We start from the raw sequence: 25,348 nt of genomic DNA, 5'->3' as shown, positions 1-25,348 counted from the left end.
GGTGCCAATGTCTTCAGGGTGAGTTGCCAAATGGCATGTGAGTGACAGAGATACTGGAAAGTTCATAAACCCTTTTCAATATAATGTTAACCCTTTCCCTGACACTGTCATGTCACCATCTGCTTGCTAATGTTAGCGAGGTAGCTAAAATGTGGAAATCCCTGTAAACGGTTTAGTAAATCTGTGCTCTCAGGTTCACAATCAGTGCGCATGGATTTTGCCCTCCTCATTGATTAGCAAAACGATAGTTATAGAGATACTGATCAATAAAGATGATGACTCCAACTCTATTTGAGTATGTATGAGCAAAATGATCTAACTAGAGGAGGAGAACAGTTTTGTAATTGCTGAGGATGTGACACTCTGTTTCTTTGTTGGATTTGCGTTTTTTGGTGTTTTGGTTTCTGTGCTTGTAGAGTTAGTCCCTTCACCAGGAGCTGCTGACACGCACACCTGCAGCAGATTGGCAATTACCACCTGCTGAAATGCCCTGGTCTTCATGCTACCTGATGATTTTGTCAGTACTACATGGTACATGGCTCCTGCTAGCGCTGATTGTGTTAAGAGTTCTCTCATTGTTCTTTGTGCATATCTTCAAGATATCTAACATTGCTTTGTTTTGCATTGAGTGATTCAGCTAGAGTCCATCTACCAGTGGCTGTTACACTTAAAGGGGAAACTAGATGACCCAAATGCAGACACATACAGGAGACAGGAAATGGGGTAACAAAAAGCAAGCTTTATCAAAGTTGAAGTGCAAACAAAACCGTATGACCAAGGGAACCAGAAAAAACAAAAATGGGTCAAAAGGACAAAAGCCAAAGTAGCAAAAAGTACAAAATAAATGAAGAAACAAGAAAAAGAAAAACCAGAAACATACCAGGGTGAGACATGAGGAGAACAGCTGGGAAGACAGGGAAGCAACACAGGAGCGTGGACCGAACACAGAGAGCAGCGACACAGGCAGACAAATAAGACGGAGAAACGAACTGACAAACACACTGAGAGAACAAAGCCTATATACACAGAGACACTAACGAGGGGATCAGTAACAGGTGAGGTGAGTGAGGAGGGGAAGGACAGGTGAGGTAATGAAGGGAAAAACACACAGGAGAAACTGAAAAGCAAGAAGAGTAACACAAGGGCATGGTTTAGATATTAAACCGGAAATAAAACAATAAAACCAGAATCATGACAGTGGCTCTGTTTCCAGTGACCCAGCTCTCAGCACCTCTGGAGCAAACAGCCTTGTACTGAGCTCTGCTGAGCACCACATGCCCAGCTATCCACCAGTGCTGCTGTGAGCTACCTCTACTCCTCCTCCCCCTCCTCTCCAATGGAGTATCCAGATAGAACCTCTCACTATTCTCACCTGCATAAGCCCTGTGGTTGTTGTAACAGAGGGCTCAATATTCATATAGTAAGATGCACCTTCATAGGCAGATTTGTTACGCATGTACACTGTGCTTTAATGATTAGAGAGGCTGCCTTTAGTCATTTAAAGGTAAACCTTTCCATACAGGTAGTAATGTCACTGTAGCAAACATCATGACTCATGAGATCTGTGCACCACAATACGTACACAGAAATGCTGCGCACCGCAGCTCTCCTCCTGCTCCAGTTAAATAGAGCATTTCTTACAATGTAAACTGTTTCAAGATTTCAATGTCCTTTATTGCTCAACAACATGTAAAAATAAAAATCAAAGACATGACACACAAGTAAGACTAAAAACTAAGAACTATTTGCACTTGTGAAATGTAGTAAGTAGGGGAGATGGGTTTTTACCTTGATCCATTCCCAGGACAGGGAAATGTTCAAATAAAATTACATGTTTTAATTTTCTTCATATTCTGTGTGTGTGTAGCAGACAGCAGCAGCAGGGCTGGGCCACGAGGGTCACTGTAGCCTCATTCGTACTGCTCTTTCAGAGACGATTCTCTGCCTCGCCTTCTGTGTGAAAGTTACAGATGCAGAGAGGGGGGACAGTTTCGCTGTGGCTTTTACCTCTGGAGGTAAGTATGTAAGTGCGTTTTTATTGATATGGCACTTTTTTCAAACAAAATTTGCAAAGTGCTGTACAGGGTACAGTAAACATAAAACATAATTAAAAATATAATTTAAAAGAAACAAAGAAAAATAGATAAAACAAAATAAACATACATATATAGATATGTGCAAAGAATAATTACAGTTTTATTGCAGGGAATGCAAGATGATAGAGATGGGTTTTGAGAAGTTTTTTGAAGACATCTAGTGATTCAGCTGATCTGACGGAAGAGGGTAGACTGTTTCAGAGAGATGTGGCCCTGACGGCAAAAGCGCAGTCACCCTTAGATTTGAGGAGGGAACAGGGTATGAATAGGAGGCCTAGGTCAGAAGATCTGAGTGGTCTAAAGGTGGAGTGATGGTGTAGGAGTTAAGAAATGTGGGGAGGGGCAATACCATGAAGGGCCTTGTATGTGAGGAGTAGTGTCTTAAAGTCTATTCTGTATTTTACTGGGAACCAATGAAGAGATGCAAGAATTGGTGTGATGTGGGATCTGGGATTGGTTTTGGTTGGTAGTCTGGCTGCAGCATTTTGTACGAGCTCCAGGCGAGACAGGGCTGCACGGCTGAGACAGGTGAAGAGAGCATTACAGTAGTCAAGAAGAAAGAAAAATCAGGGTGTGGATTAGGAGTTCAAGATGTCTGGTTGTAAGCATCTCTTTGATTTTTTAAAGGTAGTATCAGAGGCACGTATCAGGGGTGTTGGTCTGATGGTGTTCACAGTCTGACAGCTAAACAGATCTTTCACTCGTCAAATTAAAGAGAAATGTCACACACTTCAACCCACGAAGCAACATTACAGGACCAAACAACAGTATTGTGGTAACTAGTGTCTTTGGCAACTTATAAAGGAGAAGATTCTGCAGTTGTACGTGGAAAGCCTCTGTCATCCTGTCTGTCCTACCGAATCTTCGTCGCATTTCTGCCTGAAAATCAGCGTCTGTCCCCGCAGCAGAGCCAGATGGCTAATGTCATGTTAATGTCATAACATGTACTGTCACACATGGTTCAGTGTTAACAAACAAAGGCCGTGGAAAGGTGAGGCTTCATTGCGGGGATAATGTAAACTCTCTGTGTGAAAAGGGCTTGTGACTACATACCTACCTACAATAGGTCTCCCAGCCCTCAAAAGGTGCATTGCCACACTAAGAGCAAGAGCCTTGCATACTGTGCTGAATACAATGGATCTTATCTGTATATACAATGGAGCCTGAATCTGAACTCTATAGTATTTGTATAAAGTGATGTTAACCATTACTTTGGCAACAAGTGACAACTGCCGTAAGCACATATTAGTGAAAAATGTGAAAAAATTACCCATAAAATTAAAATTTTAAGTATTTTTGTTGTCGAGGGTTAGCTTGTCAAAATTAGAAAAATAATATCTTTAATCCCTGAGGAGCCAAATTAACATTAGTGACGGTTGCATCTACAGGCATGCAGTGACCTATAATTCCCTAAAACAATGTAACAAAGATGTGTATTTAAAGTTAAATATCAGCCGAAGCAATCATATTTAGCAAAGCGTTAGACAACATACATCCACTTCCTGTGGAGTCAACCAGCCGAAATACTGACAGCGCCAATCTGCCATTGATGATCACATTGTGGTCAAATGGGGTATAAAGCAAAATCCTGTCACCACTCTGTTTGTTATGGCCGTGGCTGGGGCCTCTGAAGATTCCTAGTGTGTTCCTATGTTTTGTTTTTCCCTCCCTCTAGTTTCCAGTGCCCCCTGTCTGTATCTCTGCAGTTGTATTTGTGTGTGTCCTGGCATGGGTGTGGCTCTCCCTCCTGGCTCAGCTGAGCTTCCTGCATCTGGTTCTTCACTCCGCCCAGTCTGCACACCTGCCTGTTCAGTGTTAATGTCATGTTACGTAGGACAGCTACATAGGAATCATACATAGTTAGATAGGAAAATAGGACAGCTAACCCAAATGCATGGCTGAGGTGCTTCCACTGAAAGGCTGCTACATTTTGCAGCACTTAGCCTCGTCACTTGTTAGGTCACATTGAGATACATTTTTGGTGGTATGGTGAAACACCACAGGTTTATGCAGTGGTGTGGGGCTCAAAACCAAACCAAGTAATCACAATTGAAACATAGTGCTACACAGAGAAATGTTCGTTGTGTTCCCTCTCTAACAATTAGCCATGCTAAAGCCCAGCTACTGACCAGTTCTGCTCTGCCTCTGATCTGCTTACATGCCTCTGCCAATGTAGGATAAGCATGCAAGTTTTACAGTGATGTGTTTTAAAGTGGTGCACATAGCCAAACTTTGATATGAACCTAGCTTACTTTGCCAACAAGCTACTGGTATCTGTCCATCAGGAAACTCCATAAATCATCTTGGTACTGTAATTGGCTTCATTTATTCTCTGAGGCTGTGCATGCAAGGACCTGAGGTGTTCAGTAAAGGGCTGGTGGTTAGCAGAAGTTAGCATTTACTTTAGCAACAAGTAAAGCTATCTGTCCAGAGTTGAGGCAGAGCAGCTGGGGGACATCATAAATATATAAAATATGTATGTAGTTTCACCCACACCATTTGATGATGTTATAAGGTTGTGTTTTAGTGCAAATGATAAAGTTGTGCTTTTGCACATTAATCCTTGAGGTCCAGCCCCCAGAAACATTATGTCTGGAGTCATCCTTCAACAATTAAACTTTTGAAAATTCAAGCAAAAAAAGTTACCTTCAAAATATCAACCAAGCATATGTTTTGCAACATTTGTGGCCCATACTTATACATAATGCTATGATGTTTGCAGTCAGTAACAAACAACAGAAGTTAACCTCCCCTCCTGATACTCAGCCTCTCAGATGACGGTCAGCCACTGAAACCACTGTTTTTCACATCAAAATGTAAAAAAATGGCTTTCTTCTTTTTTTCCCCTTTTATTGGCTGGGTATACACTATATCCACAATATCTTCATTAAAGCTTATCCAAATCATTGTATTTTTTCTTACACACAGTGAAGAGAATTCAAATTTCTCTTGACTTCAGGCAAGTAAGTAAATGTCTTTTAGTTTGCATATTTCCAACTGATATCTGCTTACATTATGTTACTGTACATATAAATGCAGTGGTATCAGTGAAGTGACCTGTTAAGATCTTCAAAATGCACTATCTATCTCTATCTTTATTTGATAAATCCATGTGTGATTTATGAATACAATTTTTTAAGAACATCACAAATATAATCAACAATGTCATCTGAAACAAGCTGAGAGAAGACTGATGCAGAACAAACTTGAAAAGCTCATCCACACGAAACAACCTTTCAATAATACCCTGTCAACAAAGTTTTAATTGGAGATTTAGGCATCGCCCTCCAATTGATTTATGGTTTTTGGTGTATATTTGCGTTGTTTACACATGCCAGCAGTCTTAATTTGGTGATATTTCAGAGCGGAATTGTCACTTCATTTCACTATAAGCCTATAAAGCAGTGGAGGTGCTGACACATGAGAAGAGATATGAGAGGGAGGATTAATCATGGGCAACAGAACGTGTATAAGGAGGGATGTAGCTCAGCTTAGCTGGAGGCAAAGAGACAGAGAGAGAGGGGGAGAGAGCAGTGACATGGGCACATTGATGGATGTATAGTGCAGATTTACTGCTCTGCCTACCTATGCTCAACTCAACCCCCATCCAGCTGAGGTTGGTACTAAACTAACAGCACATGCCAGGTAAGGCAGCAGTAGGTCTCATCAGCTATCCAAGCAGGACAGGTAAATGGAGAAAAGTCAAAAGCCAAGGTCAGCTAGTGAAGTACAGTAAACTACACCCATATATTAGTCTAATTTGTCCACCTTTAATATGATGGAGCTTGTGTGACTGTTCCTTAATAGTCCACAGTATAAATAAGTATAAATATTTAACTTCTATACAGATTTTTATTTTTTTTTCCCAATTTATGCACAGGAAATCCTGCAAGAAAAACAAAGCTAAAGGCAATCTTGATAGTTAATTAATGTTAATTCATTTCACCTTGGAAACAGCAGTTAACATAGACCCTTTTTGCAAACGAAGAGTGCTCAGAATAATCGAGTTTGGACACATCCACTTCCATCACCTGATGAATAGGGCATGATATGGCTAAAAGCACAAGAAAAGCAAATAAATGGACCTTGAAAAGCGATTGTTTCATCCACTGTTTTTCCCCCTCAGTGTTCACACACCTTGAAAATAAGAACAGCTACATCAAGAATGCTGTCAGTCTATTTCAGCTCAGCATTCAAGACAATCTCAGCAATGAAAGTCATTGGCAAGATTGATACTCAAGTACCAGACTTCTGACTACCTCACAAGCAGAAACCACATTGTTCCAGTACAGTTACAATTAGAAATTGGCATAGGATATGCATGGCCCAAAACAGAAAGGCTGTGCATTGGGTGATTTAAACTGCCCAGAATATCATTGGTACCCATTTACAGAGCATCAATGGTATCAGTGAGGTGAGTTGTTATAAAATTGCTGAAAAATAACATAAAGAGAAGTTATAATGTCTTTGCTTTTATGATCAGTCTGAAAAAAAATCCTGGCATTAAAATGTGACCCAATCTGCTGGGTCAAATATATAGATACAACAAATCGAATTACCAACTTTGGTGAAGTTGTGTGAATCAAATATTGCTTTGTAGCATGGCCTCTTAACTTCTTCTGAGTAATTATGATTGATAACAGCTGATGACTTTTCTGGGCCCATTTTAATAGAGCTTGTTTAATTCTCCCATTAGACTCAGCCACAAACACTACAATGGGAAAGTCTAAAGAGCTCAGCATTGATCTGAAAGAGCGCATTATTGATTTGAACAAGTGAGGAAAGTCACTTGGAGCCTTTATAAAGCAGTTACATGTCCCTAGATCAACTGTGCAAACAACTGTTTGTAAGTATAAAGTGCATGGCACAGTTGTGTCATTGACACAACCAGGAAGAAAGTGCTTCCAGACATGGCACTGTGAAGCGTGACTGAAGTTTGCTGCTAATCACATGGACAAAGAAAAAAGATTTTAGGGGAAAAACTCTGTGGTCAGAGGAAATAAAAACGAGGAAAAAAAAAAGTGTTTTGACCAAAATGAGCAGCAATATGTTTGGAGGTGGTAGCATATGCTCTGTGGCTGTTTTGGTGCCAGTGGATCTGGTGCTCTATAGAAGGTTAATGGAACTAGAGAAGGCAAGTTCTGAAGAACTTGCGGTTGTGAATGCTGCCTGTTCATAAGCTGATGCCAAATGTGCATTGCTGGCTGTGAAAACTTTGAATAATGTCCAAAATATATGAAATATACTGAATATTTTATTTTTATTTTTTTAGGGTTTGTTGAAAATCTAAGGCTAAACTTGATTGGTGACTTTAATCTATTTGAATTCTCGTCTGACGAGAATTAAGATTCCCAATAGTTGGGTGAGGATGAAGGACTGAAAATAGATTTATAAGCTGTGAGTCAAACTGCAGTGCCTCTTTGAATTTGTGTCGAAAAGCAGCTGATTATTATACAGTTTATTCTGGATTCTAACGGACCTAACTACCAGAGATGGGGACTCGAGTCAATGTGACTTGGACTCGAGTCGACTCGAGTCGCTGTTTTAATGACTTGTGACTTGACTTGAAAAAAAAAAGAAGACTTGAGACTCAACTCGGACTTGGAAGTTAATGACTCGGGACTTGACTTGACTTGAGACACAATGACTTGAATGACTTGAGTGTTATTCAGTTCAGGATTTCAGTTTGAATATATATTAATACATTAATTTAAAATATATATATATATATATATATATATATATATATATATATATATATATATATATATATATATGACGATTACCCGGTAGGAGCGCAGGCTGAGAATGGCATTGTCATGATTGGATCACTACCCTGTCAATCAATCATGCCCTCTCTACGTACCTTATGTGTTTATTTGAGAAACCCGCCCTCTAATATCAGATCTGCATCAACATGGCAGCAGGAGGGGTGCTGAGAGTCATCGTCTTCGGCTTTCGGGAATTACCATTTTGACGGCAAAAGACGCAAAGCACAGTGCAAGACATGCGACATAAACATCTCGGACAGCCAAGCGACAACTTCAAACTTTGTTCGTCATTTGAAGAGCCATTCTGCCCAGTAAGTGCTTGTCAATTAGCTAATATTATCCTGTTAGCCTAGTCGGTAGTTAGCTAACTTTAGCTTGATATGATACGGAGGTGGGGGTGGGGAAGGTCGGTTTGGTGTAACTTCTTGTTTTTAATTTGCCAACATCAACCCCAGACAACGTGAGCGAACCTTCCGACCGGTTCATCACAAGACTGGCTGTACGTTTTACAAACGAGCAACACAGGGTTAAATGAGCTAAATAACATACAAGCCCGCCAACACCGAATCATTACCCACTGTTTTTCCTGCCTCTTAAGCAACGGCGGGCCGCCTGCGTGATTTTGGCCGCTACCTCTGTGTGTGCGTGTGTGTGTGTGTGCGCGCGCGTGTGTGCACGTGGGGGTCATCCCTGCAAAGTAAATATCGCAGCGATGAAGTCACCTAAAAGTAGTGGTAGTAACTAAGGTTGTGAAGTTGAATGAATACTGTTTGAGATGGACTACATGAAGCAATTGTCTTAAAATTGAGTAATTACTGCAAGCTAAAACACTAGTAAATAAAGTAGATGCTGCTTAAAAACAGATCATGACACAAATATGGTTTTAAAACTTAGCTAAGTAGGTATAATTTAAAATGGAATACATATGTTCAAACAGTACATGAAATAAATAGGATTTTAAAATGAAGTATCCCCTAGTTAAAAAAACAGCATATGAAGTTGATTTGGGTTAACAGCTGAGTAAATGTAAATTTCTGTTTTGTTTGATTCCATTATGTATTTTACTGAATATCAGTAATTACAATGCAAATCCAAAGTATTGTCATTTTTAAACAGGTTGGACACATTGGCCATTGATTTTTACTGACAGTTACTTATATCTTGTATTTTCACTTTATTAAGATCAGATTCTGTGGGTTAAATTGCAATAATAAGGTGACTTGACTTGGACTTGACTTGAACTAGTACAGGACTTGACTAGACTAGACTAGATATAACCTGTGACTTGACTTGACTTGCCCAAGAAAAAATGACTTGGGACTTACTTGAGACTTGAAGGTTAAGATTTGAGACTTACTTGAGACTTGCACATATGTGACTTGGTCCCATCTCTGCTAACTACTATTTCAAGATATTTTTTTATGTACCTCTCTGTATGGCACCTTTAATATCAGAAAAATTGCGTTTGTTTAGCTGCTTACCAGGAGTGAAGGGTGTGGTATGTGTAAATAAGAGATGTCAGTACATACCCTCTATTCCTCATGACTGCCAGAGGCGATGATTTGGACATGGATACTTCTTCATGCACACACACACAGGTCCGGTATCTAGAATACAGAAGCTAAATGTCAGACTAAAGCCAATGGAAAATCCTTTTTTTTTTTTTTTTTTTTTTCATTTTATCTTCAAAGAACTAAAGAACTTTGGTGAAGAGTACAAAGAACATAAAGTTAAATGGAAAAATGTCCTGCCTCCACCCATTTTAAATTACAAACCATCACACCATGGAAATGTCTGAACAGACCCACCGACTGATTCTCTGCTCCTGGCCTGAGGAAAGGTTAATCTAGTTTCTAGTTTGTATGCCTGGCATCCAGTTGGGAGACTGAAGTTAAAATATACCCCCGATGAATATAGAACACAACACACTGGTGTAAATTTCTCCCCTCCCCAGTTAATCAAAACCAGCCCATTGAGTGTGTGGACACTCTAGGAAGAGAAGATTTGTATATTCAAATGCCAGAAACTGGTAATGTAAACAGTGACCACCGCTGTGCAAAAACTGCACATGAAAAACTTTGTTCTAAGGTAACTGTCTGACAGAACAAGGTTTCCTCCGGGTTTAGATGATTATAGATGCTCTCGTGTTCTGAGAGCTGACCGTGGCTTATTTTTTCTGCAAATAAACTGACACCCTATCCTTTTGCACGTTATGTTCCATTTACCTTTACTCCTCGATCCCTAAGCATCTATCTATCTAGGAGGAGCAAAGCACTTGCAGTGTGTAAAGATCAGGAGTTCAGTTCACACTGCGGTCAGTGATGCTGAAATTGTACGTCCTGATGGTACTGCAAACACTGTGCACTTTGGAGCAAAGCAAAATACACCAAAACACACATGCTTTAGAGGCAGAAACAGCATCCTTGCTGATAAATAGGTCGGCCGATATTTTTTGCTGATTATATGGAAATATTGTGGAAATACTAAATCAACATGGAGGTCAGGCAGTAAGTAACATAAAACTGCAGCAGAAAAACACAGACATGTTTGAGGTTATTTAGAAACCCATTACATAATGTGTCCACCAGAGACTAGAGTTTATATTTGCCTTGTGAAGTGGCAAACATTAACCCGGGGTTGGTAAAAATAGAGCAACTAGCAAAACAAGCAACATTTTGAAAGAAATTCCACCACCTCCCTTAAGGCCTCCCTCCAGAGCCGCTCCTCCAAAACACAAGAACACACACTGCATTACTACACCAACAGGGACTGCCCCATAGCTCTCTCTGGCAGGCTGGGAGATGTGTTAGTGGCTAGTTCCCTATGTTCAACAGGCTCTCTTAGCTTTTTTAGTCATAGGGTGAGCATAGTGTGTTGTTGTAATTGCTAACCTTACCTAACAAGTTTTACCTCATGTATTGCATGTAACAAAAGAATGCCCTAACATTACAATGAACGTAAACAACAAACATGGCTATTGTTAGTACTCACTGCTGTTAAGCTACCATGTCAGTATTGGGAAATGTTGGCTGCACTTTCTCTTCCAATCCTGTCCGACTAGCTCGCTTACAGCTTTGGCAATACACCCATCTAGCCACCAGGAAGCCTGACGAATCTAGATGGAGCGTTAATAAAAAGCATGTCTCAGATGTACATAGAAGCTAGTCCACAGTGATTTAAACACCAATAAAAGGACACCAAAATATTTTCTAAAATGGACTGGTAACCGATAAAGGGACTTTATGACAGGTGGAATGTGGGCTCTCATTCTGGTCTTGGTCAGTTTATGTGCTGCTGCATTTTGAACGAACTGTAGCTTATGTATTGCTTTTTTAGATGGCCTAGAGAGAAGGACACTGCAGTAATCATAGCTGCTCATGAAAAAAGAATGTGTAAGTCTCTCAGTATCTGTCTGGGTGATCAATACACTGAAACAGTTTATCAGTAGGACTGAGGAGTTTAGGGGATACGATGTACAGTTGGGTATCATCGGCATAGCTGTGAAAATTAACACCAGGTTGTCTGATGATATTTCCCTGTGGCAGCATATACAGACTGAACAACTCTGCCAGACATATGTTTTAAACCACTGTAGAAATGAGCAAGAGTCAAACACATTTATTGAATCAATTAGGATGTTTTGATCAATTGAATCAAAAGTGGCTGTTAAGTCTACAAGCATAATACTGAGAGATTATTTTCATCCATGTCATGATTTGGATTTGCTGTATGGGTTTTTTTGGTGCTTGGTGTGGGTTCTTCCTGCCTGTGTGTTCCAGAGGTGCGTTTCAGAGGCTGGGCATGGTTTCTCTGGAGGGCGGGAGCTCCTGTCTCACACACCTGAAACACATCTTATCAGCCTTTCCAGCTTAAATACACTGCTCCACTCTCATTGCCAGATTGTTTTCAATTCCACAAAGTAGTAGATGGCTGAATCTCTCATGTCCTTTCCTCTATCATTTGCTTACATGTCCTTTAGCTTTCCTGCTTTCTCCTCAACCTCCCTAGTCATGATTGCCACCCGCTGCCACACAGCCTCCTGCACCTCGGTCACCAGCCTCGAGTACACCAAGCACCTTCCGTATCTCACTCCCCCAGCATCTTCTTTCCTACCACAGCTGATGCGAGTGAGCCCTCCTACCACACCAGCTGACCACCACCGTACGTCTAAATGCGCGTTCCCACCGAGCCGCTACCATCTCAGCTGTTGGCCTTTCCTCTCCACCTGTTATCCACAGCCTGACCCGGCAACTGCCACCTCTACACTGCGCTTCTATTGTTCAATTCTTATTGAATTCTATTCTATTATCTAATCGTGTTGCAGAATTAGGGGGACTACATTTGGAGCAATCACATCAACTGCTGGAACTCTGCCATCTAGTATTTGTCATTGTGTGAACTGTTTGAATAAAGTCTTGAAAATGATAAATGCCTTTCTTTTACAATTCCAGCATAAACAACCAACCCATTGCAGTTCTTACATTTTACGTGAGGCACTAAAATTAACAACTGAATCAGGTAAGACTCTTGATTATTACAATTGTTGTACTGTCAGAGTAATTTACATAGTTTCACAGTCTTATTATTTTTTCTATGCATTTTGACAGTAGTGTGTACAAGCCATACTTGCTGGACTTTGTGTTGTACACCTTGGAGAACCCGGCCTTAGACAAAGGAGTTCCATCATCTCTGCAAAAATTATATTAAATACAGAAAACTGGACAAGGACGGAGAACTAAATGTGTTTACAGGACATAATGTTACATCTGACTGTGTTTATGGGGCATAACAATGTTACTGATTCTGTCTATGTTTAAAACATGAAGTCTGGAGTTAGGTTGGTGATGGGATCTTATGTGATAGGTGGCAACGATTATTCTTTATAGGGATTGTAAGGTGCATTCACAGCTGGTCTGGCTAATGACCAAACAGCCCAGGGTAGCAGTACATGTGTGAACACTGCTATATGGATTAGAGCCACAGTATGTGTGAACGTTGGCCTGCATGTAAACAGTAACGTTACATGTAAATGTGTTTCATATGGTAGTAGTCTGCTATTTTTGCTAGCTAGCTAGATAACATTAGCTATAAACTGCTAACTTAAGTGATGGAATCTAAAAAACAACCCAACTATCAGCAATTGTTTGGATTTTTTTGAACTGTGAAATATTTACATCATATTGACCTCAGAACTCCAGTGTTGTTTGGGTTCCATAGGAACAGTGGTTTTGTGTATTAGAAGTCAAATATTGTCAGAATCCAGGTCATGTTGGAAGGCAATCATTCTCATTCTTTATTTGCAAGGGGAAAATAAACGTTTTTTAAATTTCCTCTTTAAAGCAGGCTTTTAGATATTTAGTGCAGCAATACCAAATTATGAGAATGTTATATCAAAATAATATTTGTTTAATTCAAAGCAGAGAGCAATTCAGAAGAGTTATACTGTGGTTCAGTTCACTTGGTTCAGGTAGAGCTGGAGATGGCAGCCAGGATGTGTTGTGATTACATTGCTCAAGGCTAACCCAGGAGGTCAGTGGCTACAAGGTCAAATCCCACAAGCTGTAGTGCCCTGGAGGACTGTGGAGCACTTTAATCAGGTAAAAGACCGACTGCAGTGGGGGGATCCAGTATATCACACATGATGGGGTCATACATATAAGGTAATGGACCTGTGCTTATCCCTGGTATCACTGCCAATGTGGAGATTGCCGTGCCTATATGACAATAGACTCAGCCAATCTTGACCATGCTTACATATTACTGTGATAGGAATATGTTTGCCAAGGCTTGCAGAACAGATATTTATTTAATTCATGCAAATATGCACACGAGTGGATTCATTTTAATTATTAAAATGAGAGCTCTGTGAGCAACAGATTGTTATGCTGGTGAATCACTGGTGTTTTACACCTCTTCTCTAATTATTAACAGCAACATTGAACTTGGATGAAACAGATGAGACGAGAGAGAGCAGTATTCCCTGCTGCTGGCACACAATGTGAGTCACAAAGAGATAACACATTTTTTCACACTTTCTGATACAGTGTTGATTTGTGGGTCGCTTGCTCTTTCTCTCTGCCAGTCTCTCTCCTTATTCAACTCCTCTCGGCACACAGGCAAGCTGGAAGTTTTCATAACTTATTTCATCACTGTAGACACCAAATTCAATGCTGAGCCTGGGGAACCCAGTGGCATAGCTAAGACATTGCAGTAAGTTAACAAACCCAGAAGTTAGAAAAGTCATTTTGAAGAGAAAAGCACTAAACATATTACCCAAACAGTCCAAAGTAAACTTCAGTTTACAAACCCAACTATTTGAGCTTAGTTTTGATATTTCCTAAACATGATATGGTAAAGACAATTGGACTAAACTGCTGGATGGTTTGCAGCCTGCCCAATTGCCAGCTGGTCTTTTATACGATTAAAGAGCCCCAAAGTTCCACAGAGAAAACAAAACAGTAAAATGTAAATTTTTTCACTGTAAATTTACAGTAAATTACTGGCTACTAGTTGCATTACTTTCACAGTAATTTTATAGTAATTCATTGTGAATATTTCACAGTAATGAACTGTACATGTTTCACAATAATGTACTGTAAATATTTCACAGTACAATACAATGCATCTACAGCTGTATACTGTAACTTCACAGTTGCCATGCCCATGGAATTACTGTGATATAGCAGTATGTAGCTGTGGAATTACAGTATCTTGCTGTATGTAAATTACAGTAATTGCCTGTATTTTTAATTTTTTATTGTAAAAGTAATGCAACCAGTAGCCAGTAATTTACTGTAAATTTACAACTTAAATAATACTGTAACATATTGCAAATTTGACTTGTTACCTGTGATTTTACCACACAAACATGCTTTGGATTTGCTAAATTAAAAGTCAAAACAAGAACAAAGAAAACAAAGACAATACTCATTTTAATGTTTTAATAATTATAAAACTATCAAATTCTACAATTTACTAGAGCTGTCTCTGAACATAAACATGAACATGAATTTTCATTTTTAAAGAGTAGATTCAGCTATTAAGTGCTGATATATTAATTCCCTGTCTAATGTCAATATTGATACCAGTATTGATGTGTTACATGGCTAAGGGTAGTTATGTAATCAGGTTACAGCTAAAGATATACAGTATAAACAATACAGTATAAACAATTCACAACTTATGAACATATACAATATGAACATACTTGCATCAACTACGTAACAATTTCATATTTACATTGACCACTCAAAGTCAACAAGTTTCCTTTGGAGCGTGCTCAAGTGTTGATTGATGCCTCCACGCTTCTTCTTTGAATTTGAGCCCATCTCAGGGTTAATACCCAAGAAGCACCTGTAAACAATAAAGCAAAGACAACTTTCAGTTTTACAAATGTAATATTGCATTGTTTATCCAAGGCACATGCAGTGGTGCCCCTTCCTCTTTAACTAAATCCGACCTACACCAAAGAATTAGTATTGAAAGCCAAGCAAGATTTATACAAGCAAGCAAATCAATCGTGTAGAAATTGAGATACACATGCAAACATGGAAAAAAAAACATTAGTAATGGAAATTCCTGAGACAATAATGCACTAAAGTTGATGAAGTTTACCAAACATGTCCACAGCTCACAGGTTGTGTGCTCTCTTTGCCATGCTATCAAAAGGAGAAAGTTGAGGAGTGCTCATCTGCTGAATTTGATTCAGATTGACCAAATACAGAGGACAAATTAGAGAATGCTCATGTGGTCCCATCACCACCTGTCCTTCAGTGGACAGCATCCAAGCGCTAGGCTTCATCATGTCGCCTGAAATGAACAGACATACCCATCTTGTACTATTTTAAAGAAGTGGAATGCTGCACAAGAGAGCAATGCTTATATTTCATTCATTTAAATGTTCAGCAACATTGAATGCTTTTGAAAACTGTGACCTACTCACTGACCATTGTTAGTGGTCTAATTGACTGTCTCTTGCACACCTGACGCCAGAGAACATTGAGCCCTACCTTGCTCGTGCAATTTTTAAGTCTCTAAGATTTGGTTTTAACTAGGTATGCCCTGATCATGTTTTTTTAATCATCTATCACTGATCTCCATCATTAATGAGCCATATCAGTTGATCCAATCTTTTTACTGACAGTTTTTGTATAGCTTCAGCCTTTAAAAAAACTCGAAATGCTGCCTGGTGCAAATTTACATAAGCAGTTAACAAGTAGCTCAGCTGATGTTAGCAAACAGTCCAGGTTGTGAATTTAAAGGAGAACTTCGGTCAATTTAAACATGCAGCTTCATTGCTCAAGCTACCCTTGACTTGCCAGTACCGAAGACGCGAACAAATTTGGTCCAGCCATTACAGAGCTCCGTGAACGGAGACTTAGCATTGACAGCTAACAACATGGGGTCAGAACTTTACACTGTGTTTTAAGCGTCTTAACATGCTCCACATCTCACACCAAAAGTTATGCAACATCAGCAGACACCTTAGTACACAGCACTGTAGCGTGTATGACTCAAAATGAATAAAAAAAGTAGTTAAAACAGTGTGTTTGTGCAAGGAGCTACTTACCTGTTTGTTGACATCCGTGTGTTCCGGTAAAATATCATTCAACAATGAAGGCATTCATCACTCAATTGCAATCGCAAAGAAGCACAGCTGGAGACCTCTAACAAAGTTAGAGACAAGAGAGACAAAGAGAGCAGCAAACCGCGCGAAAAACGAAACGATGAAAGCCGCGAAATGATGTGCGGTCAATATGACCGCTTATGGCCGGAATAGGTATAACCTATCATGTTTCATTTGTCTTTTGTGTAATTTATATAAAAACTATTTAAAATTAAAATTCAAACACTTTTAGGAAAAGTTGTGGAAAGGCAGCATTGCATTTTTTTCATTCAAAAAAGTTATTGCACATATAAATTTGAAAACGGTCAAAATGACCGTCCTGGCCGTTCTAGTGTTAACATTATACAGTGAACATCATTCATGAATTATTGCAGTTATACTAATTGTTTCATTTTCACCATTATTAATGCACCATTATGGTTGAAAGTAGTGCATCAGTGAGATCTAAACAGTAATTGCACAGATGAAGACATAGCAAGGATATTTTAGTAATAATAAAACAGTATGCAGTGTGTCAAATAGGCTATATCTAAGCCTGATGAATCATCTGATTTAACATCGCCTTCAGAATTATCCGACACCAACACCAACAGTGAGCCCTCCACCAGCAGACATGACACCAGTGCTGCTTCTGAGGAGAGAGAAATCCCTGACCAGAGGCAAGCAAGGATAAAAGGAAGTAAGTATTTGGGGCGACACCCCCTTTCTAGTGATGATGATGATGATGATGATGATGATGATGATGATGATGATGATGATGATGATGATGATTATTTATGAAGATTGCTTTGGATTTCAATGTAAATCACCCCTGGTTATATTTAAACTAACACATAGTTCAGGTGCATATTGAATCTGTCCTGTCTTCCTGACCTCAGGCGCCACCAGGGAAAATGATTTCTGCATTGCTTAATACCAGTTTTCTGTTACCCAGGAAAAAGGAAGAGCGATGACAACCTGGATCTTCTTGATTACCTGGCGAAGTCAGAAGAGAGGGCGGAGGAGAGAGAGGAGAGGATGATGCAGCAGATGCAGCAGAGCACCTCTTCTCTGCTGGGGTTGGTGGAGAGGATGGTCTCTGCCATAGAAGGTTACTCATGTTCAGAAAACTGACATGATTTTTAAGCCAAGTTTGTTATGTTGATGTTTCTTTGTTTACATTTTATATTTGACAGTTTGCATTTTACATTTTTGTTACTTTATATAAAGTTAAGATGTTGTTAATATATGATAATATATGTTAACATATTTATGTTTAAAAATGAAGATTTGACCAGACAGACATCTGCACAATCTGTCATACTGTATATATTTTGTAAGAAAGACATGACACTTTTACTTTTTAAATCAGACCTTTGCTGTTTGTGTTTATTTACATTGTTGAAACAAAGGCACTGTATGAAAAAGGACCTTCTGTTAATAAAAAAAATGTGTGAACATAAATGCCACATCTCTCTCAACAACAAAAACAAAACAGTACAACAACTATACAACTATTTGTATAACTATACAAATGTGAGATTATGGTCTCTGTTGGATGCAGTCAGCTGTTGACATGTTCATGACAGGTGAGTACAGAAACTATGCAGGAACGACTACAGTATGTGCTAACAACAGCAACATAACTAATAAATAAAGTAGGTCAAAACTGACAACAAATTCTCTCAAAGTAACTAACTCTGTCATTAACTTTTCTGACATCAAAATGTGACCTCATTTTCAGGTCAGGTGAGAAGGCATAAAAAAAATAATGGAAAACAAATACTGTACAATATAATCCGGTGATCATTCAAGAGTTGAAATATTCAAGCAGTGCAGCTCTCACATCAGCTCCTTCCTGGTGATGTTCCTGTAACATGCGAACAGGTGGCTGCACATTCTCCATCACTGTAGGGCCTTCCAGGTAACGATCGCCATGCTCTTCACAAATGTTGAGCAACACACAACATGCTAGGACCATCTTCTTGGTGAGGTCCACTTGGGAGTCATTCCTCTTCAGGAGACACCTCCATCGGCCTTTCAATTTCCCAAAGGTGGTCTCCACAATTGCCCTGGCGCTGCTGAGTCTGGCGTTGTAGTTGTGCTGCTCCTGGGTCAGTCGGCCTGTATCAGAAAAAGGCTTCATCAGCCAAGGTTGCAGTGGGTAGGCAGGGTCTCCGATTATGTAGTGTCCTAAATCACGTCCAGCAATATTGACAGTATGCTGTTTGAAGAACTGTCCGTCATTTACAATTTCCCAGAAATGGGACTGTCTGAGCACACGTGCATCATGTACACTGCCAGGGAAGCCTACACACACGTTCCAGAACAGACCCTTGCCATCAACAACATCCTGCAAGATGATGGAGTGCCATCCCTTTCTGTTATGAAAGTCGCGTGGGAACACTTCAGGTGCTAAAATGGGGATGTGGCTGCCGTCTATTGCTCCAACACACTGAGGTGCCCCCCACCTGTTGTCAAAAAATGTAGCCATCTCCATCAACTTTCTGGCATCAGGGGTCTTGATGTGGTCAGGAAGCAGCACCTTGATGACAGCATAGCAGAAGTCCTGCACACAACGGCATACAGTTGAAACACCAACGCCAAAAAGGTGACTCACACTCCTTTACTCATTGTTGGTGGCCAGTCTCCACAGGGCAATGGCGATCCGTTTATTGACAGGCATGGGCAGACGGTAGTTGGTGGTCTTCCTTTGCAGGACGGGGCTTAGACGACGGCAGATGTAGCTAAAAGACTCCCGTGACACTCTAAAGTTCCTCATGAACATGTCGTTGTTGAAGCCAGGAACAACACCATCCCACCACTCCTGTGAACGGGGATGTGCCCACACCCTCTGTCTTCTTCTCATGGCGTTTATGATTGCCTGTAGAGTTAAAAGTTCCATTATATTCATGTTTTCTTCCCATGCTTTGTTTGATACGTTGTAGGCTAACAGTTAGCCAGGCTAACGTTAGCTACGTCTGCATAACTGTTATAACCGTTATAACGTTAAACATATAAATATACAAATATACTTTTTACATACCATTTCGCCTTATACGTAATCGTCTTCTACGTCTTGTCATCATCAATTGGTGCATGTTGGTGTTGGCGTGTTGGATGTTAGCAAATAGCTGCAGTAACAAAGCAAACGCTCGTAAATAATCCACACGACCTGCCATTTTGCCGTTGCTGTGTTTACTTCCGCCTGTGTGACGCGGAATGACATCCTCCAACTTTGGTTCCACTTAAACCGGTGTGAAAGCAGGCTGGTTCGCCAGACAGCACCAAGGTTCTGAGACTCCAGAACCGAACCAGTGCCAGAACCAGAACCGTGCCAGTGTGAAACCGCTATGAGTGGGACACTTAGATGGAGCAAAGGCACTGATAATGTTATTAGTACTGTTGGGGAAGAAATATGACTTTTCCAGGACATTATGTCTCCATAAAATAGGAAGTAAAATGTGCCTTGTACATATGTTAAAGTCTGAATAAGGATAGTGACGATTGCTCTATGAGCAATCTTCTCATAGTCTCTACAACCTAGACACTCAAAGCTACTGTAGATGTGTCTACAGAACAGATGTCCGACGAACCAAGCCAGGGCAAAGCTAACTGTTTGCCTAAACCTCGTAAGGAGACTTTCAATCTATCTATGTTTACAGATTAAGTTTCTCTGACCTATTTTACCTCTTAGTCCTCTGGCTAGAGGGGAGAGACTCTGCATCACCCTCTTGCTATGTCCAATCAAATCAAATCAAATCAAACAACTTTATTTATCCCCGCAGGGCAACTCAGTGTGCAGCCTCAAGTCACATAAAAGCAACAACAACAACACATACAGCATCCACTCTGTCAGTACTGCAGGTTGGCATGGGTGACCGGAGCTAGCAGCAAGTAACAATAAAAAAATAATAAATAATAATAATAATGAATAAATATACACATTAAGGCTCTCAGGTTTGCCTGGCCTGTGTTTATTTTGCTGTCAGCAGCATTTAAAAGCCTGATTGAATGAAGGAATAAATTAATTTGGAGATTGGAGCTTAAGTCTGTTAGCTGGACTCCAATGATCTTGGAACAGACTTTGATTATGCTGCTGAGACAATTCTTCTCCCTCACAGATATACCATAAAACCAACAAATAAAAGAAAGCATCAACAGACTTTCAATAAAAGAATGATAAAAGTTACATAAAATGCTCTTAGAAACATTAAAAGAATTCAGCTTCTGTCTTCCACATAGTCAGTATCTGGCCACTCTCAACACACATCTGGAACAATAGTGTGAACACTTCACTAAGCTGGTCAGCACAGTGTGGCAGAGTGTGGCCACAGATGGAGTCAGGGGACAGAGATACCCACAACATGGAAATATTATTCATAAATTAGACCTTTCAAACCAAGAGAAATATGAATTAGAATAGTTTGTTAAGTTGTTATCATCCTCACCATTTACTCGGATTAGCTGGTCTCACAAGATGACTGATTAATTGATGCCATAGGTTTTATTCCTCTCCAGGCAGCTCTAAGATCTCCACTACAGTACTGACTTGTTGTTAAACAGATAACCATGTATGGAAGCACTGCCTCCTGAAGCTGTAGGATATAATTTGGACATTGGGGAAGACTGGTTAGGATCATCATGGCGACACTCTGTGCAGACAGACGTGCTGTTGTTTTGCTCCAGACAGTCGATGGTGCACACATAACAAATAAACATGAGATTGCTGAGCGCAGCATTCAACCGGCAGCCTCTGCTTTAAAAGCAAATGTGTGGAAGCATGGTTGTAGTTGCTTCCAGCTAGAGGACCATTGAGCAAGTGATATCAAATCTTCCACCCAACTCGGAAAGAGTGAAGCGAATTACAAACTCTACACAGTCTAAACTCTGTACAGTCGTGCTTTGTTGCGCACCGCTTGCATTTCAACACGTTGTGCAAAAAATTGTTGGACAATGTGTTGAAATGCAAGCTGCATAAAGTAGCATAGCGTTGGGATATGCTCCCTATCGCTCATAACAGGAGGATTTTGAATGATGTTTCATGATAGCAAAAACTTTAGAAATTAAAGGAGAACACAAAGTTTTATCCAAAAAAAGGGAAGCCACTTGGCGTTCTTCAGGTACACTTGCACCGGGACAAAGAGAGACCTGAGAGCACCCTGTCATTTTCTTTTTTGACATAAACTTTTATAAGCTTTTCGCTTATTTATCAAAGTTTATTACTATCAAACGTGTCATCAGTCCAAATTGCATCAAATTCACCTTCTCCTCAGCCATCCTTCTCTATTGCTACCAGGCTGCGTGTGTGACGACACACACTGATTTTATTTCTCCTTGTAATAAGAAAACTATCCAGTCTGATCCCAATGTTGCCAAGACACAGAGTTATAATGTCAAGCACTTTCAAGCACTTAAGCTAAAATCCAAGCACTTTTCAGACCTTTAAAACAGAACATTGAAATTCAAGCACTTTCAAGGAATTCAAGCACCCGTACGAACCCTGGTGATAGGAGAAGTCATATTCTTATCTTTGACTGAGAGCAGCTTTTTCTTTAATGAGACATAGAGAAGAAAAATGTATCTGTTTATTTTTATATTATCAATGACCAAAACTAGTCATGTTTAGTATGAAAGTTGATACATAGGTCCATAATGTGTTGAAATGCAAGCTGCATTGTTTACTGCATTGAAAACTTTTTGGTTTTTATATAGGCTACAGTATATTGTTTTTCTCTCCGAGATATGCTCATTGCCTGTAACAGGAGGATTCTGTGTTAAAGGCCCATATATTTGTGACAAAGAAAAGCCTTTTCTTTAATAAAATATTAAAACAATTAAATATTTATTAAACATTAAGTTAATGAATCTGTTGATCTTCTTTAATGATCACCACAAAAGTAGGAAGTGATTAGCAAACTCAGATTTTATGATTATGATTATGATTGTTATTATTATTATGTTAAATCATGCATGGAAATGTACACAAAAAAACTGTTGCATCAAGATGCATCGAGAATCGGTTTAGAATTGAAACGTTGACCTCTGAATCGAATCGTGAGGTGCCAAGAGATTCCCACCCCTACAACTTGCAATACTCTTTCAATGATAAGCTAAAATGTCTGCTGTGAAATGGTTGTTTTTTTACCATGTTGTTGTATATATTGTTTCATTTCATTGTTTGGTTTGGAGGATTTGTTGTCCCAGAATGACTTTGAATATGTTCTGTCATAGTTGATCAAAATGACAGCCCAAACTACAAAAATATGACTTATGTTGGAGTAAACTGGAAGTGCCCTTTTTATTACATAATCTGAGTCTGCAGTGATATCCCGTGTGTAATCTTTCTCCCATGGCTGGATTTTATTATCACTGACACGAGCACCTTGAATGAAAGAGGACGTGAGAAACGGAGAGAGAGGAAGAGTTTTATCACTGCATTATGGACGAACAGGCTGGGAGACGACCTCTCCTTCTGCCCTAATGCTTGTGAAACAAAATTAATAATTTAACAACATAAAAAATTATATTGCTATAGTAGCATTAGCAAGATTAATTTGATAACCACATTTCCCAGCTCCACACTGGCACTTGATTTAGGAAAGTCCTTTCATGAAATCTATCCTTGATCTTGCATTATAAAGAGGCTACTTCCAATGAAAATAAAGAAGTTTTATTACCTGTAATCATATTAAGTATTCAAGTATCAATCCTGGGAATGCAGTTTACTAAACTCCCTTTTTTCAGACTAACCTTCTGGATTAACTACCACCATTTAGAATTTTAGATAGTTAAATGGAACACAAAAGAAGTCACAGTTTCTGCCTTTTTTTATTGGATTACTGTAATTTCCCTGTTGAAAGTGCATCCACACAGCATATCCTACCATTTGCACAGCTGGAACCTGTGCGTATTCTGTCATACAAATCCACAAAAGCAAAAATTATTTTATGATTATGATATGATTTATGATTATCTGGAATGTCGCAAAAAAAAACCAGAAAAGGCACATCTAAAATGTGAAAGCTACTTTCTCATCATTCAAATTCCTGCTCTATTCAAAATCCTTCCAATAATCAGACTTTGGTAGACCACAAAATAAAACCTGCATATTTTCAATACATAAACACAACACAAACAAAACATTACACATTTGTTGTAATTATATTGTTTTCGCATAGCAGCTTCAAGATAAGGCATTTATTTAACCGATCAGCTTTGCTTGCTGTAAGAGTTACTATTAATGGCTGCAGATGTAAGCTTAGGTGAAAATGGCCTGATAAGTAATTGCTGTGAGGCAGAACTCACATCCAGTTTGTGCTTCTCAGCAAGTTCGTAAACTCTGACACTTAGTCCGAGAGGTCCGTTTTAAAAAATACTCTGTGAATCTTTTTATCACTCCAAAGTCCGCCCACAATTCAAAGCATGGGAGCAACGTTGCAACCGAACAATCAGCATAAGCAGCAGACTCTCAGTTATGCTCTGTCTCTGCATTGATGCATTGTGATGCCTCTGATAATTGAGAAATTTCCACACCTCTAGTGTCCATAATGTCCCCTGCTGCTCTCCTAGTTGAATTTGTTAATTAGTTTGGATGTCTCTTGTGGGGCTATGGCAGTCAAATAATTAACAATGACAAATATATTTCATGTCCACTAGCTCTTATCCCACCTCTACAGCTGTGGGAATCTCTTTTTATCAGGCCAGGGGAGGCTAACCAAAACTCCTAATGCGTTAATTTATAACATGACCTGACATCAAGCCGAGAGAGATACAGAGAGAGATATACAGAGATGGAGAGAGAGAGAGAGAGATACAGAGAGAGAGAGATACAGAGAGAGAGAGAGAGAGAGAGAGAGAGATGTTGTTTGGGAGAAAAACTGCAGTGTCACCACAAGTCCACTTTTAGCCCTCTTGCATCAGGTTACTGTGTATGAGCTGATACAGCCCCAGGAAACAGATGTCCTTGTGTGCTGGATTGTAATTATTAATGAGTGAGATTTGCTGGTTTCATCAGAGTCTGAACTTTGTGGCGCTGTGTGCTGGCTTGATCTCTTTGTGACAGACAGGAAGACTAAACATATCAGTGCAAGTCAGTTTCCATCACAAATTATTTAGCCTTAATGTGACAATGTGTAGGGACTGAAAAGATTGGATGAGAAAAGACCTACGGAGTTTTATGACTATGACATTAATTGACATGATATGAAGAGAGTTTTAAAATTCTGACTAAAAAATTAAGGCTTAGATTTAAAGAAAACTTGAATTTCCTCTGAGAGGAAATTACTGGAGCAGCAGAGAAGATATAGAAACATTATAAACAAATCTTTGCTGCTTGTGAGTAACATGCATGCACAGTGAACCAGCAATTATCATTGTTCATTTTTGTTTTTTTGTTTTTTTTAAATAGAGCTATTCAAGTTATCTGGAGTAAATTCCTGTATTTTTCATATCGCAACAACAACGCAGAAAAAGCCTAACCCTCATCACTGCAGGTTGACTTAAAACATTAGCATTGGCCACTTTGCATGTTCGTGGTGCTGCCCATTTACTTTACCTTCACCAGACAGTTCTTGCATATCACAAAGTCTTAAGTGATCTGTTTGTCCCATTAACATTGGAAAAGCTGAAGTGGGTCCAGACTGTGGACTTAAAGTGAAACCAAAAAAGCAACCTAGGCTTTATTTGTGATTGAATATGAGTGAAACCCTTATGTGAAAGCATAATTACGACAAAAGAGGCACTTTTAAAGGAGTCATCACCTGGTTTTTTACATATCCAGTCCCTCTTGGATCGCTTTGGATCAATTCTTAAAACTTATTAGAAAAAATAAAAAATAAAAAATCAAACATAAAGCTTGTTCTGACCCTTTTTCA

General features: G+C 39.4%; 2 protein-coding genes across 7 annotated transcripts in view; both read right to left on the bottom strand.

Annotated features, from left to right (window-relative positions):
- The window catches only part of LOC115574195 (heparan sulfate glucosamine 3-O-sulfotransferase 5), a 108,472-nt gene that overhangs the window by 37,409 nt on the left and 45,715 nt on the right, over positions 1 to 25,348 (bottom strand). For 3 of the 6 annotated variants that reach the window (XM_030405537.1, XM_030405538.1, XM_030405536.1), the window contains one exon: positions 9,397 to 9,474. The exons of 2 other annotated variants lie outside the window; for them this stretch is intronic. The gene's annotated coding sequence lies outside the window, so the exon portion shown is untranslated. Of the gene's footprint in view, positions 1 to 880; positions 964 to 9,396; positions 9,475 to 25,348 lie in introns of those variants that run through there. One more of the 6 variants, XM_030405541.1, reaches the window with a different exon arrangement.
- On the bottom strand, positions 18,283 to 19,341 carry LOC115574572 (putative nuclease HARBI1). The gene is made up of 3 exons (XM_030406194.1): positions 19,153 to 19,341; positions 18,944 to 19,041; positions 18,283 to 18,853 (listed from the first exon to the last, which is right to left on the bottom strand). The coding sequence occupies exons 1-3, from the start codon at positions 19,339 to 19,341 to the stop codon at positions 18,283 to 18,285; spliced, it is 858 nt and encodes a 285-aa protein (XP_030262054.1).

The sequence above is a fragment of the Sparus aurata genome, chromosome 22 (genome assembly GCF_900880675.1).
Source record: "Sparus aurata chromosome 22, fSpaAur1.1, whole genome shotgun sequence".
In the NCBI taxonomy this organism is placed as follows: domain Eukaryota; kingdom Metazoa; phylum Chordata; class Actinopteri; order Spariformes; family Sparidae; genus Sparus; species Sparus aurata.
The sequence above is the reverse complement of the archived record's forward strand: the minus strand, read 5'-3'. Positions and strand labels throughout refer to the sequence as shown.